Here is a 19,222-nt window from a genome sequence, read left to right as displayed (position 1 = left end):
AATTGAGTAGTATTCCGTTGTGTAAATGTGCCACATTTTCTGTATGCATTCTTCAGTTGGGGGACATATGGGTTGTTTACAGCTTCTGGCTATTATAAATAAGGCCGATCTCCTTGTACAAAGCTAGGTTCAAGTGTATCAAGGACTTCAACATAAAACAAGATACATTGAATCTAATAGAAGAGAAAGTGTGGAAGGAACTGTATAAAAAGGTTGACACTTTAGGAAGGTTGAGTACCACTGCTTTACACAGAGCTGGAGACCCTAATTGACACCAGACAATATCTGATCCTCAAACACATTGGCATAGGGAACAGTTTCCTGAACAGAACATCAATACCTTAGGCTCTAAGATCAACAATTGACAAATGGGATCTCATAAAACTGAAAAGCTTCTATAAGGCAAAGGACACTGTCAATAGGACAAAACTGCAACATACAGATTGGAAAAATATCTTTAGCAACCCTAAATCAATAAGAGAGTTAATATCCAAAATATACAAAGAACTCAAAAGTAAGATTCCAGAAAACCAAATAATGCAATTAAAAATGGGATACACAGTTAAACAAAGAATTCTCCACTCCGGACACTTGAATGGCCGAGAAGCACCTAAACAAATGTTCAGCATCGTTAGTCATCAGGGAAGTACAAATCCTAATGACCCTGAGATTCCGCCTTACAACAATCAGAACGGCTACGATCTAAAACTCGGGGAACAGCAGGTTAAGTCCTCAACCACTAGGACTTAATCATTCACTGGACATTAAAAACCCTACTACTGAATGAAGAAATATGGAGGGACACACTTGGAATGTGGGGAAATATGGAGGGAATTTTAGAAAAAAAGTACAAAAAAAAAGAAAAATTCAGAGAAACAATTTAACCAAGTCCCAGTGAAGAAACAGAAAGAACATGAAAAGCCAAGGTAACGTCTTTTCCATAAATCACTCACCCCATAACAATGAACGTGACTTGGAAGAGCTATAAGACAAAGAGTTTAAAGAATAATAAATTTGTATAATAATTCAAACACATTTCTGTACTACTCTAAGAGAACAAAAACAAAGAGAGAGATGAAATGAGGAGGTCAATCCAAGATATGAAAATATGTATAAAATTGCTAAAGAAATCCCAAAATAAAACAATGCTGGAATGAAAGAACTGAAAAGCCAAATAAAAGCCTCAGGGGAAAGCTTTATCAATAAAAAGATTCATATCGACAACAGAGAATCAGAGGTCATAGACAAGGTAGAGGAACTGGATCTCTAATTAAACTTTGACCAAGAATTTAAGAACGATCCAGGATGGGAAGCCCTGAAACCCAATGAAGTGGCCCAGTCTTTGAATTGAGGATATAGAGGAAAGAATAACATTTAGTCTTTGCACTTACCTATCTTTTTGTGTTTTTTTTCCAGGTGCCAGCAATTTGGGCCAGGGCCTTGCACATGTTAAGCAAGCACTCTAACATTTAGCTATATCAGGCTTTCTGTGATTGTTTCAATAAGAAATAACCTGCACAGGCTCAGGTATTTGAATAGTTGGTCCCTGATTGGTGGTCCAGTTTGGAAAACTATAAAAATTTTATCAGAGAGAGCCCAGTTGGAAGAATTGGATCAATAGAGGTGGGTTTTGAGAGTTTATAGTTTAACCTCACTTCCAGTCCTCTCTCTGTTTCATGTTTGCATTTGAAGATGTGATCTCTGTTCTGGCCTCTTCTACCACTGTTGTGGAATTCCCCTCAGAAACCATGGACAAATAAACTCTTTCTTTTATAAAAATTTAAGCAATCAAAAATCAAAGAAACACCACAAAATGACAGAAATAAATACGTACATTAGCCAAGTTTTCTACCAGGGCCTCACTAAGTTTTCCAGCTGGTCTTGAATTTACAGACAGGCCTTGAATCTAAGACATTGCTGTGTCAAACTTCCAGTACTTGAGATTAACAGCCTGCACCATGAGACCAGTATCTAAATTTTCTGTCTTTTAATAAAAAAGAGAAAAAGAGATAACAAGAAAGAGAAGTATATGAGAAAGACAAGGAAGAAGAGGCATTATGTCTTTCTGCATTCCTCTGTCTGTCTTTCTGTCTCTCTGTCTCATAATCAGAATGGAAGCTTCTCAAAAAGCTGCCAGTATATCTACTATCAAGATGACATGACTCATGGACATATTTTAAAAGGACCTTGTATCCTACTATAAGGATATTTATCCTTGTTTATTGCTGCTCTATTTATAGTAGTCAGAAAATGGAAACAATCTAAATGTCCATTGGCTGATGAATGGATAAAGTAAAGTGATGAATTTACACAATGGAATGTTATTCAGCTCCTAAGGAAAATAAAACATGAATAGGAAGGTAAACGGACATGCACATGCTTGCAATCAGAAGAGAATGGTGGGAATCTGTTCTCTCCTTTCCCTGTGCATTGTAGAGATTGAACTCATTGGGTTTGTACAAGTGCTTTCACACACTGAGATAACTTGCTGTCTCTGATTTCATCTTTTAAAATTGATAATTAATATCTATACTATATAAAGTAAAAGTCAACAACAAAAGAATAATCCAAACAATAAAAAGGCCATTGAATCAAATATATAATTTCCCAATAAAGTATGAATGACCAAAAAGTACATGAAAACATTGTTTCATATAGTGATCTTTCAGGAAAATAAATTTAGAGTTATATTGATATTAGAGCTAAATAAGTATAGAGTTATATTAAATTTGTTTTTTCTTTAAAAATCATTGAATTTTATTTTGCTTTCATGTTGAAATAGTAACACTTTACTAGATTAAATAAATATTAAAATTATATTAAAATTGAATATATTCAATTTTAATATAACTTAGTGAGGCCCTGGTAGAAAACTTGGCTAATGTACGTATTTATTTCTGTCATTTTGTGGTGTTTCTGGTTTCCCTTCTGGAAACCCCCTATTCCATCCCCCCTGCTACTATAAGGTTGCTCCCCAACCCACCTACCCACTCCCACCACACTGCCCTGACATTTTCCTACACTGGGGCATAGAACTTTCACAGGACCAATGGCCTTTCCTCCCATTGATGGCTGATAGGGCCATCCTCTGCTACATATGCAGTTGGAGCAATAGGTCACTCCATGTGTACTCTTTGGTTGGTGGTTTAGTCCCTGAGAGGTCTGGGGGGTCTGGTTGATTGATTTCTTCCTATGGTGTTACAAACCACTTCATCTCCTTCAGTCCTTTCCATAACTCCTTCACTGGGGCACTGTGCTCAGTCCAATGGTTGGCTGCAAGTATCCACATCTGTATTTGTCAGGCTCTGGCAGAGCCTCTCAGGAGATAGCTATATCAGGCTTCTGTCAAGCACTTCTTGGCATCTGCAATAGTGTATGGGTTTGGTGTCTGTATATGGGATGGATCCCCAGGTGGGGAGTCTCTGGATGGCCTTTCTTTCAGTCTCTGCTCTATACTTTATCTCCATATTTTCTTTAGACAGGAGCAATTGTGGGTTAAAATTTTAGAGATGAGTGGGTGGTCCCATCCCCCAACTGGGAGCCTTACTTAACCTCTGAATATGATCTCTACAGGTTCTCTGTCCCCTTTCTTGTGCATTTCAGCTAATCCAATGCCCTTTGGGTCCTGGGAACCTCTTACTTTCCTGGCATCTGGGACTTTATGATGGCTACCCCCAATTCCCCTTCCCTTATTGCTATATATCTCTGTTCAAATTCCTGAACCTCTGTATTTCATCCCCATCTCCTCTCATACCTGATCCTGCCCCCCTTTCCTCTCCCCATTTTTCTTCCTCCTAAGTCTCTCCCTACCCATACCTCCTGTGAGTATCTTGTTCCCCCTTCTAAGGACAGAAGCATCACACTTTTGTATTCTTTTTTCCCTGAGCTTCATATGATCTGTGATTTGAATCATGGGTATTCTGAGCTTTGGTGCAAATTTCCACTTCTCAGTGAGTACATACCATGTGTATTCTTTTGTGACTGGGTTACCTCACTCAGGATGATATTTTCTAGTTCCATCCATTTGCCTATGAATTTTGTGAAGTCATTACTTTTAATAGCCTAGTAGTACTCCATTGTGTAAATGTACCACATTTTCTATATCCATTCCTCTTTTGAGGGACATCTGGGTTCTTTCCATCTTTTGACTATTATAAATAAGGCTGCTATGAACATAGTGGAGTATGCGTCCTTGTTATATGTTGAAACATCTTCTGGGTATATTCCCAGGAGTGGTATAGCTGGGTCTTCAGGTAGTACTATGTCCAATTTTCTGAGGAGCTGCCAGACTGATTTTCAGAGTGGTTGTACCAACTTACAATTCCACCAAAAATGGAAAAGTGTTCCTCTTTCTTCACATTCTTGCCAGCACCTGCTGTCACCTCAGTTTTTTAATCTTAGCCACTCTGACTGGTGTGAGATGGAATCTCAGGGTTGTTTTGATTTGCATTTCTCTGATGACTAATGTTGAACATTTCTCTAGGTGCTTCTCATCTATTTAAAATTTCTTAGTTGAGAATTCTTTGCTTAGCACTGTACCCCATTTTTAATTGGGTTATTTGGTTTTCTGGAATCTAACTTCTTGACTTCTTTGTATATTTTGCATATTAGCCCTCTAATGGATTTAGGCTTGGTAAAATACTTTCCCCCATCTCTAGACTGCTGTTTTTTCCTATTGACAGTGTCCTTTGCCTTCCAGAAGCTTTTCAGATTCATGAGATCATATTTGTCAATTGTTGATCTTAGAGCCTGAGCCATTGGTGTTCTGTTCAGGAAAATTTCCCCTGTGCTCATGTGTTCAAGACTCTTCCCCTTCTCTTTCTCTTCTATTATTATTTAATTCTGCCTATTCGTGAGCACATGAGATCTTTCCATCTTTAAATTTCTTTCTTCAGAGACTTGAATTTCTTGTCACACAGATTTTTCACTTGCTTGGTTAGAATCACACCAAGATATTTTATATTATTTGTGACTATTGTGAAGGTGTTGTTTCCCTAATTTCTTTCTCAGTTGACTATCATAAAGAAAGCAAAGTGACGGATAGATTAATCTCTACAAAGTACTGGCAAGAATGCAACAGGGAGAAAACCCTTTTATTCACTATTGATGGGAATGTAAATTGATATTCACTATTGAACTTAGTATTGAAGTTTCTCTCATTAAAAAGAGAACTACTCCAACACCCCACAAAGACACTGGCTAACTATGTTTATAGTAGCCTTATTCAGAATAGCTAGAAACTGGAAACAACCTAGATTTCCCCCAACTGAAGAATGGATAAAGAAAATATGGTACATCTGCATCATGGAATACTATTCAGCTATTAAAACCAAAGACATCATGAATTTTGCAGGCAAATGAATGGAACTTGAGAATATCATCCTGAGTGTGGTAACCCAGTCCCAAAATGACATGTATGGCATATACTCTCTTATAAGTGGATATTAGCCATAAAACTCAGGATACCCATGCTACACTCCACAGACCCAAAGAAGCTAAACAAGAAGAAAGGCCCAAGCAAGACAGTTTGAATATCATGTAGAAGGGGATTAGAGGCAGATGGAGGGAGGGAACTGAGAGGGAGGAAGAATGGGAAGGGTATGGGGGATTCAGGATCAGGTGTGGTCAAGGACAGGACAGATGGCTAATGGCCATGAAAATGAATGGAAATCTGCAAATGACAGGGGCGAGGAGGTGGGGGGCATCTCCAGGATAAGACATGGCTGGGACAAGGGAGGCATAGAATCAATGGGGATGATTTTAGTTATGACTCACTACATTGGGTATATGGATCCTGATGAAGCCATCTCCTGTAGCTAGGCAGGAACCCCAATTGAGAGATAGAGACACGAACTCACCCACAAAACTTTCACCCCCAAATTTATCCTGTCTTCAAGAAATGCAGGCATGTGAGAAGGAACAGAGACTGAAGGAATAGCCAAATAAAAACCGACCCAATTTGAGACACATCCCATGGGCAAGCACCAATGTCTAACACTCTTAATGATACTCTGTTATGTTTGCAGACAGGAGCATGTTGTCATCTGAGAGGCTCACCTAACCTCTCAGACAGATACAGACACCGACAGCCAAACAGTAGATGGAGCTTGGGGACTCATATAGAAGACTAAGAGGAAGAATTGCAACCCTGAAGGGGCTAGGAACTCCACAGGAGACCAATAGAATCAACTCACATGAACCCTGGGGCTCTCAGAGTCTAAGCCACCAACCAAAGAACATACATGGGCTGGACCTAGGCCTCCATGCACATGTTTGACATACGTGCTGCTTGGTCTTCGTATGGGACTTGCACAACTGGAATGAGGGCATCCCAAAATCTGTTGCCTGTATGTGGGGTATATTCTTCTAGCTGGGCTGCTGTGTCCGGCCTCAGTGGGAGAGGAAGCACCTACTTTTGCAGAGACTTGAAGTGCCAGGGTAGGGGAATACCTAGGGTGGCCCACCTGCTTAGAGGAGAAGGGGAGGGGGACAGAAGGAAGGATTGTGGGAGGGAGTGACTGGGAGTAGGAACAATGAGTGGGATGTAAAGTAAATAAATAAAAAAATAAATAAATAAAGAGAGAACTACCTGAGCTTCATCACCTTTTCTCAGAGGAGGCCTAAGGGACTTTAGGAACATTCAGTTCTACATGGGGCACAGTCAGCAGAGGTGAGCAGCATCCTGTGCCCTGAGCTCTGTTGTCAGGACCAATATTCTGCTTGCCTCTCTGAGGAGTCTTGTTGCTACCAAGAACACCTAGCTAATACCAGGAGCAACCAAGTGGCTAAAGACCAGAATAAGAACACAGTCTGCAAGAGTCAGGGCAATATGGCACCACCAGATCCCAGCTATTCTACTACAGAAAGCCCTGGATATCCTATAACACAGCCAAACCACAAGAAGGTGACCTTAAATCCAATCTTATAAAGATGAGAAAGGACTTTAAAGAGAAAATGAATAAATCCTTCAAAGAAATACAAGAAAGTACATTAAAACAGACAAAGGAAATGAATTTAACTGTTCAAGACTTGAAAATGGAAATAGAGGCAATGAAGAAATCACAAGTTGAGAGGATCTTGGAGATGGAAAACCTAGGAAAGAGAACAGGAACTGCAGATGCAAGCATTACCTCCAGAATACAAGAGATGGAAGAGACAATATCAGGAGTAGAACATATGATGGAAAAATTAGATGGATCAGTCAAGGAACATGTTAAATCAAAAAAGTCCCTTACACAAAACATCCAGGATATCCAAGACACTAAAAAAAGACCAAGCCAAAGAATAATAGGAATGCAAGAATACTACCCGCTCCAAGGTACAGAAAATATTCTCAACAAAACCATAGAAGAAAACTTTCCCAACCTAAAGTAAGAGATGCCTACCTATAAACATACAGGAAACTTACAGTACACAAAATAGATTGAACCAGAAAAGAAAATTCTCATGCCACATAATAATCAAAACACAAAAAGTACAGAACAAAGAAAGAATATTAAAAGCTACAAGGAAAAAAGGCCAATATTACAACAGGAGACCTATCAGAATTACACCTGACTTTTCAAAAGACTCTAAAAGAAGGGACTGGAAAATGTTTTGCAGACCATAAAAGACCACAGAGTTCAGCCCTGACTACTATACCTGGCAAAAATCAACATAGATGGAGAAAAAGACACTCTGTAGCAAATAAAATTTAAGCAGAATTTATCACAAATCCATCCCTATATAAGATACTAGAAGGAAAACTCTGACCTAAGGAGGTTCACTATACCCAAGTAAATACAGGAAATTTCCCAGTACCAGTGAAACCAAAAAAAGTGAAATGCACATGTGTATGTGTGCATGTGAGCGCACACACACATACACACACACACACATGCACACAAACACAAACACCACCAACAAAAAATAACAGACATTAACAATAATTTTTTTATAAATATCTGTCAACATCAATGGATTCAATTCCCCAATAAAAAGACACAGGCTTCAAAATGAATGTGAAAGCAGGAGCCATCATTCTGCTGCATACAAGAAACACATCTCAGCAACAAAGACAGACATTACCTCAGAATAAAGAGATGGAAAATTGTTTTCCAAACAAATAGACCCAAGAAGCAAGCCAGAGTAGCTATTCTAATATCTAATACAACAGACTTTCAATCAAAATTAATCAAAAGAGACAGGGAAGGATTTTTCATACTCATCAAAGGAAAATCCACTAAGATAACATCTCAATTATGCCCCAGATGCAAGAGTACCCACATCGAGAAAAAGAGGACTACCATATGACTTGGGTATACCACATCTGGGCATGTATCCTCAAAGAATCAGTGCACTTACTATGGAGACAACCATAGACCCAAGTTTACCACTGCACTGCCCATACAAATAAAATCACAGAATCAGGCAATGGGCCATAAGAGGATGAGTGGATAAAGGAATACAATGGAACTTTCCTGAGCCATAAGGAAAATGAATGGAATTTCATGTCTATTCAGTACAACATGGTAAGTGAAAGAAGCTCATCCTACAAAGGCACATACCTTATTTATCATTATACACAGACTTTCAGGGGTGGAAAGCACTTGGAAGTCAAAGGGACTGTTAGAAACATGGAAAGAGGATGATAAAAAGAAAGAGTAACTGAGAGGTGAATATGATCACAATATGGGTATGTCATAATGAAATACCTTACAGTGTACAATTAATATGCATAAGGATATAAAACTTTAATAGAGCAGCACATGTCTTGCTGGAGAGCAAGTGGGAAATTGTATCTTGACATTTCTCTCATTATCTGTGTTTTGCTTATGAGAACTAGTTAAATACTATTACAATCCATACAATTTTTAAACAAGTCAATTTACTGTTAGTATGCTCTGTTCCTTACCTTACTCTCTCCTACTTGTATGGAACTCTTGGCCAGGAAGTGCTGCAGATTTAGTTCTCTGAGAGTGGTTCTTCATCATCAGTCTGAATGAACTAAGACCAACCATGGATCATACTTCTGTGTGTCCCAGAAAGGTTTTTTAGAAAGGTTTAACTAAGGAACAATGACCCACCCAGAATGTGGGCAGCACCATCTCATGGCTGGCCTCCCTGACAAAAAGAAAGGGAGAAAGCAAGCTGAGTACCAGCATTCATTTTTCTCTGGAGACAAAATGTTACCAGTTGGCTTACGAGCCTTCTGACATGCCTTCCCCACCACAATGGAAGACATTCCTTCTATGAGTTGCTTTTATCAGAAATTTTGTCACTGAAATGAGAAGAGTAACTAATGAGAGCAGTAACTAATACTGCTTCTACAGAGGCAGACACATTAGCTATGATAGGTCTGAAATTGTAGACTTCATTTTGTAGTCATGTAGGAACCTAACAAGATTTCATTCTAGAAGGTGAGAACTGAGATGGGTATCTGAGTGGCTTCTGTGGGCTTCCCTGGAAAGCCATAGGAATAAACCTGGCTTATTGTTGGCCCTTCACTTGCCACCAGATCAAGTTATGTATTTATTCTCTTCTCCTGTCCAATGAGCTTCTCTTTTATCTGGCAGAAGTGTGCTCTATATTATCTACTATAAACAATAGAGGTGCTTTGAGATGTCAGTGTCTTGTCATGGGAACAGACCACTCTATTTGAAATAGAAAGGTCCAGCCCAGTGGATTGGTTATGAAATGCTTGGATTGACTGAGGGATTTTTAAGATTACATGGATTACTTGAAGATCTGGAAACATCAGGGACAGGAAAGCACCAGGCACAATCTTCTGTAGTCCAAGAACTTGCTAAATAGCTGTGATGGCTCAGGATGTGCCTTCACCAGCAGTTGGGGGTATGAATAGCTTATAGAACAGTACTTGAAACTCCAGTCCTGCCGTGTCCAAGCAATGTATTGGGTGAAAAAGGATGAGGGCCAAGGGGTGCTATGGCTAGAGGTGGGTGTGACAGCCCCTTCCGGGATGCAATTAATACAAATGGAAAAATTAGTCTATTATTCATGATGTCCACCTCCAGTATCAAGATTATTGTCTGGCTGTTAAGTATTCATAAATGTTGGTGCTAATAAGGAGATGAATTGATAATCTAATATTGACATTATATGAATTGATAATCTATTTTTCCACTGAAAAATTATGAGGCATGCTAGCCAAAAGATTCTAAGAGCTTTTAAAACCCACTGGGACTTTCTACATAGACCAAAGGCCAGATCCAATGACCTGTTTTAGGCCCTTCCAACTCATAGATGATTCTCTCTTCTTACTCTCATGTGAGTCCACCAGTCTGTTATTGCATAAACCAAGAAGTCAATGATCCATGAGCTGCCAAAGGGATAAATGGTCAGAGGCTCTGGAAACTTCTTGGAATATCGTCATGACTCATCTTGACACTGGCACTTATCTTCTGACTCCACCAACTCTGCCTTAAAGCCTATAAAATGGGTGGAGCACAGTCCACCTACCTGTCTGCATGGCACATGGATACAGTATCTCTCATCAGTGATGTTGGCGCTACCTGAAGATGTCAAAACCATTAGTGAGAACCTCACCCAACAGAGCAGGAAGTGAGCCAATCAGAACTCAGAGCTGGCATGAGACACTCAGATTGACTAGCGGCAGAGCAGGATCACTTCAACCCCAGGAGGAGGGAAATTAGTCTGTGACCTCAATGTAACAAATTCCCACTCATTCACCCATTTGTTTCATTAATTTTTAATGTTTCCCAGGTCCTAGGATGAAATATGGTTATCAACACATGCTTATCAACTCCTGAGAATAATAAACTACTGCATATAACTCCATGGGCAAGTAGTCTATGAAAGCAAACATTTTGTGTGTAGAGCAGACCCTTATAATCATATACTGAAATAGCAGAGGGGCTGAGGAACTGTAGGACAAGAGGTCAGGTTTTTTTTTTTTTCATTGATATCCTGAAAAGTGTCTGTCCTGTTCTGTGGGCATGTTTTGAAACCAGTGGCCTTCTAGGTCATTATCACTGCTGTAAATAGCACTACCCCATGCTACATACAATACAGGTGGCTGCACAACTGAAACTGAAACAACATGCCAATCAGAAGCAGCATGGTGTGGAGAAATAATAGGCTATGAATATCTCATTCCTGCATTTAAATTATGGCTCCATTAGTTGTAGCTAAGTGATTTTTCAGTTATCTATTTATGCCCTGTTTTATTTTAGCCATTATCACAAAGATTAAATTAGCAAGTTATTGATGTAAAGTTATTGACATCCCTCTCCCCAAAAAGCAATTGTTTTCTTCTCCATTCCATGAAAAATTTGACCTGGGAAACAACTGCAGAATATAGAGGCCTGGACAAATACCCCCTTTTATTCTTTTACCACTGATGGACAGTAGGCTTCACATTAATGATACACAGTGTGGCAAGCCTACTGGGAAGGGATGAAAGAAAGATCCAGGGCACTTTCCAAGCCTGGGGGGAACCTCCCCTTTTTGTTTCTTCCAAATTGTCCAGAATAGACTTTGTAAGACCTGATATGGGATATGGCAATGAATGCCCTAGTGACACTTTGATATTTTTAGAAAAGTTTATGAATTCTGGAGAATTGAGGATCTATTTGGAGCCAATTTAGAACCACCTTTTACCTGAGAGGTCTCAGTGACTTGTGAAGCCTTGACTGGTCGATCTAAGGAAGAAACATTTGAAATCCAATACTAGATACAGGCTTTATAACCTCCCATAGCAGATCCCACAGACTTCCCTCAAGGCACAGTGGGAAGGGCATGGGTTATGGAGCTGGACGGCTTTGGGTCCTTATGGTACTTTGTTACCCACTGATAACAATGACTTGGTGAGATATTTGGACCCTTGCATTTTTCCTTTGTCTATAGTCTCCTTACAGAGTTATAGTGAAAACTGAACAGAGACACAGACTACAGCAGTATTCAATAGTGCTCAGGAGATTTTATTCTTGTCTTTTTCCCACATTTATTGTATTGAGGAAATAAAATGTGGCTGGTAGGCAAGACAATTCAATCATGAAAGACAATAACTGGGAGTAACACTCATTTTGGATGCTTTGTAACCGTCATTATCCTTCAGGTCTCCATTGCACGCATCTGCCTTATAAGTTTTTGGCCCATAAAAACATTCAACTAGATGATAGATTTTATCATTGTCTTCACTCAAATTCATTTGTCTGGAATTCCCCCAGTCCTACATTCCTGAAATCTATTCCTGGAAATGAGGCCCAAGGTGAGTTGAGGGAAGGCCATGGAATTAGGAGAAGCTGAGATGAGCCAATGAAAACCTAATTCCTGGAGTCTGAGATCATACAGCATCTATACAGTTCCCAAATTAACCAAGAAAAAAACTATAATTCATGGATAAACGAGTTAATGGTGACCTTCTTGCTATACTGAGCCAGAGACCACCATGCCAGCACCTTTCCCCAACAATGCTGACTATCACAAAGCACCAGAAGTCCCCAGAAGAAATGAGCATGTCAGTTTGAAAGGACATAGAATAGTTCAACATAGCATATGAAATAGTGGGAGTCTCAACTAAATGACCCTACTTTAGAGTCAGATTGCACAGGATGATTCATGCTTCTAGGAAGAGAAGGAAGCTTGTTTCACAAAGAAGGTGGCCATTTATCTCATATTTAAAAAAAATTCAGTGTCAAGTAGAGACATGCCCTGCCTCTGAGTGAATAGCCAGGCATACTGGGGAAGAATCTCACCAATGCAATATCAGCTCCTGTCCTCGTGATCTCAGGTGCTCATTTAAATGGCATCAAATTGCTTCATTGCCATCCTATAAAAGTCTCACCTAATGCCAGCTCTTCAGAGTCTTGGCTTCTTCCAGTGTTGCTCCTGCCAGGAAAGAAGGTAAGTCTTGTTGCCTGTGATTAGTAACTTGGTAAGAAATAGACTTGTGGTGGAGCTGGGGTGGAGTACTATGGGATAAATAATGAGCCAGGACTAGGTATTGGGGACATCTGTGAAGAAGGAGAATGATTTTAATAGTGGGAAACTGAGGCTAGAGCTGGATGGGGAGGGGGCAGTACTACCTGAGCAGGGACCTTGGAGAACTAGGCTCCTCTGGGGACATTTTTGCTATCTTTTCTTGGTTCTCTTTACTAACAAAGTGAACCAATACGACAGACAAATGGTAGAAACTTACTAAATCTTGAGCCTGAGTTTTGCTCCGTTGGGTTCAGTTAAAAGACTCAGGTTGGCTCAGGCACATACATCTGCTCTCCCTGAGGACTTTCTGAGTTAGAAGGAACAAGAATAATGCCACCCCTAAGGGATGAATTGGTGGAGGCTAAGCTGGCTGAAGAAAAATGCAAGCCTAGTCCCCAATGCAGACACTGAAGTAAAAAGAGGAGACCTGGAGAGTTTCGTAGAAATGTGAGCTATTGTTTCAAGCTCTCTATTTCCTACTGTCGGAAACAGTAGCAGGGTTGAGTGAGGACTTGTCTGAAGTCACATAGCCAGTTGAAGGTGTAAGAAGTGAACCTAGAATCCTTCACTCCACCCATACCTTACTGCCAGATGGACTGCCTCTGGATGGTACGACCTTCTCAAAAAGGAGACCTGTTTTCAGTCACCCTCCCAAGTGAGTGGATGCACTGCAGAATTTTGTGGAGACCTTCCTCATCCTACAGTTTTGATGAATCTTCTCTTTTCAGATTTTTAAAAACCACAGCGAGATGTGTGACCAGCAGAAGCAACCACAGTTCCTTCCATCTTGTGTGAAGGGTTCTGGAATGGGAGTGGGGCAAGGTAGTGACGGTGCCTCTGGAAAAGGCCAGGTTTCAGGGCAGATCCAAACTGTTGATGCTTCAGGGCCGGCTCCCTGCCAGCCTCAAACCATTGTGAGATACTCAGCTGCAGTTCCTGCTCAAACTTATGTCAAATACCAAGTTCCGTGCCAGACCAAAACCTACGTGAAATGCCCAACTCCCTGCCAGACATACGTGAAATGTCCAGCCCCATGCCAGACGACTTATGTAAAATGTCCAGCCCCATGCCAGACGACTTATGTGAAATGTCCAGCCCCATGCCAGACAACCTACGTGAAATGCCCAGCCCCATGCCAGACAACCTATGTAAAATGTCCAGCCCCATGCCAGACGACCTACGTGAAATGTCCAGCTCCATGTCAGACAACTACTGTGAAGTGCCCAGCCCCGTGCCAGACGACTTCTGTCAAATGTCCAGCTCCCTGCCAGGCTCAGACGTATTATGTCCAGTACCAGGCTCCTGGCCAGACTTATTATACTCAGGCTTCTTCAAGTGGCTCGGGATCTCAGGGCTGTGTTCCTGATCCATGCTCTGCCCCCTGTTCCACCAGCTACTGCTATTTGGCTCCCCGGACCTTTGGGGTGAGTCCTCTGAGACGCTGGGTCCAGCGGCCTCAAGGATGGAACACAGGATCTTCTAGCTGCTGTGAGGATTCTGGGTGCTGCAGCTCTGGAGGCTGCGGAGGCTGTGGCTCTGGAGGCTGTGGCTCTGGGGACTGCGGAGGTTGCGGCTGTGGCTGTGGCTCTGGGTGCTGCTGTTTGGGCATTATTCCCATGAGGTCCAGAGGTCCTGCATGCTGTGATCATGAGGATGATTGTTGCTGTTAAACACGAAAGAAATGTTCTGCTTCCAAAATGTACCTCCTGCTCTGTCTTCTGGAATTACCCAAACTTAACAACGGCTTCCCTAGTTCTTTTATCAAGGCATCCTGCCATAGTTAGCACAACCCCCAAACTGTGGCAAGAATAAAGCTCTGAATGCAAGGCATGGAAGCTCCTTTTGACTTATTTGCTCTGCGTTTATGCGTCACATTATACACCCTGGTGTGCCTTTGCATGCTCTTGGTTTTCAGTTATTAGATGAAAGCTCTAAATGAACAGTACAAGTAAATGAAGCTGATGAACTCCCAGCCTTCCCACACAGTCTAGACTTCTATAATCAACTTACTTTGAGTACGGCTGCAGACTTTGGGTTGGGTTTGAGGTCTCCTTCCTTCTTTTTCTCTGATGAGTTAGTGTGGATTTGGTCACAGACCCTCAAGGAAGCATGACTTTTGTTGCCATTGCTATGCCACCCTTGAGTTTCTCTTCTGGATGCTGGAGAGTGTTTGAATTCAAACCTCAGGAGCATCATAGGGTGGTACTACTACAGCGAATGTAGTTTGATACTGGTGGGCTTTGTGCATTACATGTTTCTCACTTATTAGACTTTTCCTCTTGAGGGCATAAGGTACAGGCCTTCTGCTGTAGGCAAGGACTCTCCTGAAGTGGGTAGACAGTGTTCAGGTCATCCTTGACAGTAAGAAAGGTATATCCAAGAATAAAGAGAACTTCTGTGACAAACATCCTAGCTCGGAGGCCAGGTTGCCATTGTCATTAGTGCTCAATTATAGATGGTTTTGCATGATCTTTTAGGTCTGAAGACTCTAATTTATGTACGCATGAAAAATACATCTGTGATGATGGTTCCTGGAGAGACAGCTTAGTTGGCAAAATGCTTCTGATGCAAAATGAGTCCAACACACAGAACCCACATATATGTGGTTTGGTATGTTGGCACAGATACTGCAAACTGGTAATCCCGGCAATGGAGAGGTTAACCAACTTAATCTACTCAGTGAGTCTCAGGCCAGCAAGTGATAGAACCTTTCTAAAATAAAACAAACACCAAGGAACAAAGAATACCAACAACCAAGACACCCTGAGGAACATCTGAAGCTAATTCTGACTTCCAAAGGTATGCACAAGCAATATTGTTCCCCTGTGCACACACAGGCACACACATACAAAACATGGCAAGGGTAGGTTCTGTTCATAAGAACCACACATCTCTAGTACATAGGAGAAAATATATTTGGTGAATACATAAATGAATGGCAGAGAGACAGAGAAAGACAGAGAGAGAGGAGAAGGAAGAAAGAAAAGAAGAGAGGAAGGAGAAAAAGGAGAAATAATGGAATATAACTATGAAGCTATTTATTTATCTTTAGTGCCCTGTTGTTTTGAATGTTAAATGACCCTCTCTCTATACAACTCCAGTAAGCTTGCATCCCAGTCAGACTCAGGAATAGCCTTGCCCAGGATCTTTTTTTTTTTCTAATTTTTTTTTATTAACTTGAGTATTTCTTATATACATTTCGAGTGTTATTCCCTTTCCTGGTTTCCGGGCAAACATCCCCCTCCCCCCCTTCCTTATGGGTGTTCCCCTCCCAACCCTCCCCCCATTGCCGCCCTCCCCCCCATAGTCTAGTTCACTGGGGGTTCAGTCTTAGCAGGACCCAGGGCTTCCCCTTCCACTGGTGCTCTTACTAGGATATTCATTGCTACCTATGGGGTCAGAGTCCAGGGTCAGTCCATGTATAGTCTTTAGGTAGTGGCTTAGTCCCTGGAAGCTCTGGTTGCTTGACATTGTTGTACATATGGGGTCTCGAGCCCCTTCAAGCTCTTCCAGTTCTTTCTCTGATTCCTTCAACGGGGGACCTATTCTCAGTTCAGTGGTTTGCTGCTGACATTCGCTTCTGTATTTGCTGTATTCTGGCTGTGTCTCTCAGGAGCGATCTACATCCGGCTCCTGTCGGTCTGCACTTCTTTGCTTCATCCATCTTGTCTAATTGGGTGGCTGTATATGTATGGGCCACATGTGGGGCAGGCTCTGAATGGGTGTTCCTTCAGTCTCTGTTTTAATCTTTGCCTCTCTCTTCCCTGCCAAGGGTATTCTTGTTCCCCTTTTAAAGAAGGAGTGAAGCATTCACATTTTGATCATCCGTCTTGAGTTTCATTTGTTCTAGGCATCTAGGGTAATCTTGTGTTCTTCATACACCATCAAGTGGTACTTTCAACCTAAGCAGAGAGTGCTACTTACTCTGAAATTAGCTTGAGGATGTGATGCTTTTCTATAGTGACTGTTTAACAATTATGTAACTGGCATAAGCAATAATTCTAATCTTTTCTTTTTCTTAAAAAATTTAAATATACGTGTATGTATGTGTGCCTGAGTGAGTTTATGTATATGCTGTGTGCCCATAGAAGCCAGATGACAGAATTGGATCCCCTGGAACGGGAGTTGCAAGTAGTTGAGGGTATCTATGTGGGTGCAAGAAACTGAACACAGGTTCTCTGTAAGACCAGTGAGTACTTTAAGTGCTGTGTTATCTCTCAAGCCCCCTTTTACTGTATTATAATAGATAAAATATTTTTAATATTACCTGCTGTCTTAAAAAAAACCAAACTCTGGAACAGAAGTTACAGAGGATTGTGAGCGGCCACTATGTAGTTGCTGGGTATCAATCTGGGTCTTCTGCAAGAATAGCAGGTGCTTTTAACCACCAAACAAGTGAGCACACTGGGACCCTCTTTTCAGGTGTTTAGATTTTACCCACATTTACATTACTATCTATCAGTCTGTCCATTTGTCGATCTATCCATCTATACATTACAAGCTAGGATCCATATATGGCTTTTTCTGAATTTGGCTTATCTCATTTAATATTATACTTTGCAGATTCATTCACTTTCCCTTTCCATTTCATGGATGTACTTCTGAATGCAGTATATGATAAATCTTACTTTGGATAGTGTTTATAATTATATCCTGTTATTATTGTGTTCTAATATTCCAATGTGCATCTAACTAAGTTATCTAACTAGGTCCTGTCAAGGTTGAACCTCCAGTGTAGGTGAATGATGGGGGGGGGGAGTCAGAAGGGAGGGTGGATGGGGAGGGGAACACCCTTATAGAAGAAGGGGAGGGGGATGGGATTGGGGGCTTATGACCAGGAAACTGGGAAAAGGAATAACGTTTGAAATGTAAATAAAAAGTATCCAATAAAAGAAAAAAAGAAAAAAAATCTTTGTCAAACAAGTTTTCCATATGTAACTCTGTCAGGCTCAGGCTTTGTAGGTAGTCCAGACTGGCTTTGAACTTAAGGTGATTGGTGTGCTCTTGCCCTTCTTCTTGAGTCCTGATACCACAACTGTGAAGCCCCATATTTGGGTCTCTATATCCCACTTTAAGATCTTTTTTTTATATTTACCCTCTCCTTTATTAACGGTAAGGTCTAAGATGTTCTCAAGTTTTACATTGAAATGTAAGATGCTTTTTGAGGAGTGTGTGAATTGCCTGTGCTATTATCAATCCAAGAAATTTACTTTCAGTTTGAGAGTAAATTCTCTGACCCACATGAGTACGCAAGATGGAATAGAATGTAAGTACTTCCCACAATCCACATCTTCAGGAAAGCCCTGCTATGCGTTAGATGGACATATACAAAAGAAAATACAGAGTGTTTAGCATCTCCAGGCACATGAAATGAATACTGAAGAGATTATACTAGTGATTACAACACTGAATTTCAGGGATCTCTGTTTTACACAGACTTCAGGAGACCAAATAGGCAGAAGGCAGAGCTTGTCTGCTCATAGAAACATGGCTATTCTGGAAAGACTACAGAAAAGTCACATGCCAGATTTTCAAGGATTCTTCAATAAATAGGTATCTGAAATCTATTGTGTCCTAGGTACTATCTCTATGGTTTCAGAGATTGTAGATGAGAAAGAGAGAGAGAGAGAGAGAGAGGGAGAGAGAGAGAGAGAGAGAGAGAGAGAGAGAGAGAGGAGAGGAGAAAATGATGCATCATTCAACATTTTAATAAAGAAATAAATGAATGTGAATACTCAACTATGATAATAAGTGTAAAGGAGAGTTCCAAGTATTTTGTAATTTTAAGTAGTCAGGAGATTGGAACAAGATGTCTCACTGAAAGTACAGTTTTCCAGCTGGGGGCTCCCTGCAGTGGTGAGGGCATATATTTCTGTGTTAGGGTCTCAATACATTCAATGGTCTGACAGACAGAAGAGAGGAACATATGCGCAGCAGGAGAGCCTGGTGGCACTGCTAAAAGCAGCTCAAGTCACCACAGGGATTTAAGAAATTGCTCTGAAGATCCAAGGAGGCAGGTGACAACATACGATATTTTAACGTTATTTCTTTGTAGTGAAAGTAATTTGTATTTTAAGGTGACTAAATCTAACATAAAACAATCATATAATAACATTAGTTTACCTTGTTCTCTCCTAGGTCTGCGTGTAACTCCACCTTGCTATTTAGCGGGCACAACTGTAATGAACAATACTAAAAGACAATATAAGTGATGATAGGTTCTGGTATGTGGGGACTTTGAAGTACATGATGGTGACTCTACTGTTTCTAAAACTGATGA

At 40.8% G+C, this 19,222-nt stretch overlaps 1 protein-coding gene across 1 annotated transcript; it reads left to right on the top strand.

Annotated features, from left to right (window-relative positions):
• Positions 1-12,821: 12,821 nt before the first annotated feature.
• Kplce (KPRP N-terminal and LCE C-terminal like protein) lies at positions 12,822-14,774 on the top strand. Its single transcript, NM_001419522.1, has one exon. It carries the CDS (start codon positions 13,692-13,694, stop codon positions 14,610-14,612), a length of 921 nt encoding a protein of 306 aa, NP_001406451.1. The 5' UTR covers positions 12,822-13,691; the 3' UTR covers positions 14,613-14,774.
• Positions 14,775-19,222: the final 4,448 nt, after the last annotated feature.

Source organism: Rattus norvegicus, chromosome 2 (assembly GCF_036323735.1).
Source record: "Rattus norvegicus strain BN/NHsdMcwi chromosome 2, GRCr8, whole genome shotgun sequence".
Taxonomy (NCBI): domain Eukaryota; kingdom Metazoa; phylum Chordata; class Mammalia; order Rodentia; family Muridae; genus Rattus; species Rattus norvegicus.
The sequence above is the reverse complement of the archived record's forward strand: the minus strand, read 5'-3'. Positions and strand labels throughout refer to the sequence as shown.